This window comes from Botryllus schlosseri, chromosome 3 (assembly GCF_051294905.1).
Source record: "Botryllus schlosseri isolate E-star chromosome 3, Bs_hap1, whole genome shotgun sequence".
In the NCBI taxonomy this organism is placed as follows: Eukaryota; Metazoa; Chordata; class Ascidiacea; order Stolidobranchia; family Styelidae; genus Botryllus; species Botryllus schlosseri.
The window spans coordinates 29,062,153-29,064,343 of record NC_137238.1 but is presented as its reverse complement, the minus strand read 5'-3'; the positions used below and the strand labels follow the sequence as shown (position 1 = coordinate 29,064,343).

Sequence of the window (2,191 nt, the reverse complement as noted above, 5' to 3'; positions counted from 1 at the left end):
AACAATTGCTTTCAAAGGATTTTCAATATAATTTTCATGTACCACCAGTTCCTGTTACTAATAACCATACAGATCAGGTGCAGCCAACCCGTGGCACGGAGGCGAAATGAACTTGAGTAAACTATTTCAAAAAGCAGGTATAATAGGGAAGTCACGTACGTTTAAAAGTTAATCGGAGGTACATATGTCTATTTCCGAAATTCCAGGTTGTATCTTAGAATCTGGTGCAAAATTACAAACTTATAGCTAGATGTATGCGTTATATTCGACAATATATACAGTTACATAGATGCAGAGCTATTACACCCGAGCGTCATGGTATTTCACTGGTAAAAGTGATGCTAATTTTTAATTAGGGAATCCAGAAGTTTACAAAGTAAGTAGTTGGAGTAATATAGAAACATACCGACTTGAGTAAATTAGTGTATGTAGGCAGGAAGTAATTGAGCACCCCAAAAACTTGGTAGTGCTTCGTTACTGATCTGCCGAGGATATTTTAACCTTATCCGGTTCTAACCAGTTGGTGCATCATGCGATTTTGCTTCCAATCCGGCTGTATTCACATTCGAATTGTTATAAGATGGTGGTTGCATCATTTGCGGTGGCGGATTGTACACTTGCTTTGGCGGCGGACTGCTCACTTGCTGTGGCGGCGGACTGCTCACTTGTTGTGACTGACTGAGCATGACTTGACCGTTCGGAGCTTGGATATACTGCGGCCGTGGTGAGTGCACCGCGTTCGGTTGAGTAGGGATGTACATGACCGGCTGTGTCGATCTTGATTTTTCTTGCAGCAAACTGCCTCGGCAACAGAACGCAGCGTGAATAATCGTTATGATCCATGATGCGAAATTCAGCAGCGTTATGATAACATGTAAGACGATTAATGCGGACGAATAAAAAGACCCTGCGACTGTAAATCCAGATATGATGGTCGACGCAAATGTGATGCAAGCGGTAACAATCACGATGATCATATTTCCGATGTACAAGCACCTGGAAGGATTGGACTTGATGCGCACTGTCAAAATCCCTGTTACAATAACAAATATACCACCCCATATCCCTGACGACGCGTACGTGAAGCCTGTGAAGATGGATGGTCTAAACGAGTTGTAACTGTTGTAGTCATAACCGTTGTAGCCGAAACTGCTCTAGCTGCCATAGTTCGAATTAACTAGATGCTGGTTTACAGCCAGAAGTATTATGGTCATTAGAACCGACAATACACCCATCACTATCTGCCCGATGCCAAATCCATATATCGCGGCCTTGTTTGTTTCGCGCGGATCGTTCTGCGTGCCCGGTGCTTTAGCAACTCCTTGTCCCTGTGTAACCGGCGTCGTCGACACCATGATACATGCTCGCTTGACGACCGTTGTTCACTTCAGCCGTAGGGTGAGGTGGCATTTAAACGGAAGTTGCTTGTTGAAAAGTTGCCGATGTCGCCATCATTTGAGAATCTATTCTTCAAGCACTAAATATATTTAAAACTGAAACATAAACTAATGAGGTCCGGAATTGTGAATATATAAAGCAGCTAGGTGCCAAACTGGTGATACTGTTATGTTAACATAGATAAACTCATATGATCTCGTTAGCAAGAGAACCGTAGTGGATGCAATCCTGCTAATGTGATCTGTAGATATCATAATTTTACAGAACTAAAAACTTTTTAGTCAAAATTCCTTGAATTTTAATTTTCTTTGACTCACTCCGTTGGTAGAGACGCGTATAGGAGTTTGAACAGTTGATGAAGATAAACCGTGCATCGCCATAATCGACTGATTCACGGCATGGTTAAAAACATATTGACTCGAGTCTGATGCAACCGCGAATGGTACTTAAATTCAGTTTACAATATCGTCACGAATATTCCCTAGCAGTACAAGTAAACTGGGTGCAAATTAGACCCCCTTACGCGCCGAAAGCAACCATCTATCACTGAATTTGTACGAACAAGTTGTTGTAACATAAAGTCATTATACGACATATCCATGTCGTCTCTAACAAAAAGTGCGTTTTCACTAAAACTATGGCAGTAAGGCATAAATTACTTTATGTTGGAATTAGCATTTTGATATCACGTGACGTCGTGTGTTCAAGTCCGATTGCTCCTTTCAGGGCAACTCTAAACGGCGGAACAAGCGGACTGCGGAACTAGCGGAACTTGCGATACTAAACGGCGGAC

At 42.2% G+C, this 2,191-nt stretch overlaps 1 protein-coding gene across 1 annotated transcript; it reads right to left on the bottom strand.

Annotated features, from left to right (window-relative positions):
* Nucleotides 1-512: 512 nt before the first annotated feature.
* LOC145436534 (uncharacterized) lies at nt 513-1,504 on the bottom strand. Its single transcript, XM_080313897.1, has 2 exons — nt 1,186-1,504; nt 513-1,119 (listed from the first exon to the last, which is right to left on the bottom strand). Exons 1-2 carry the CDS (start codon nt 1,353-1,355, stop codon nt 513-515), a joined length of 777 nt encoding a protein of 258 aa, XP_080170023.1. The 5' UTR covers nt 1,356-1,504.
* Nucleotides 1,505-2,191: the final 687 nt, after the last annotated feature.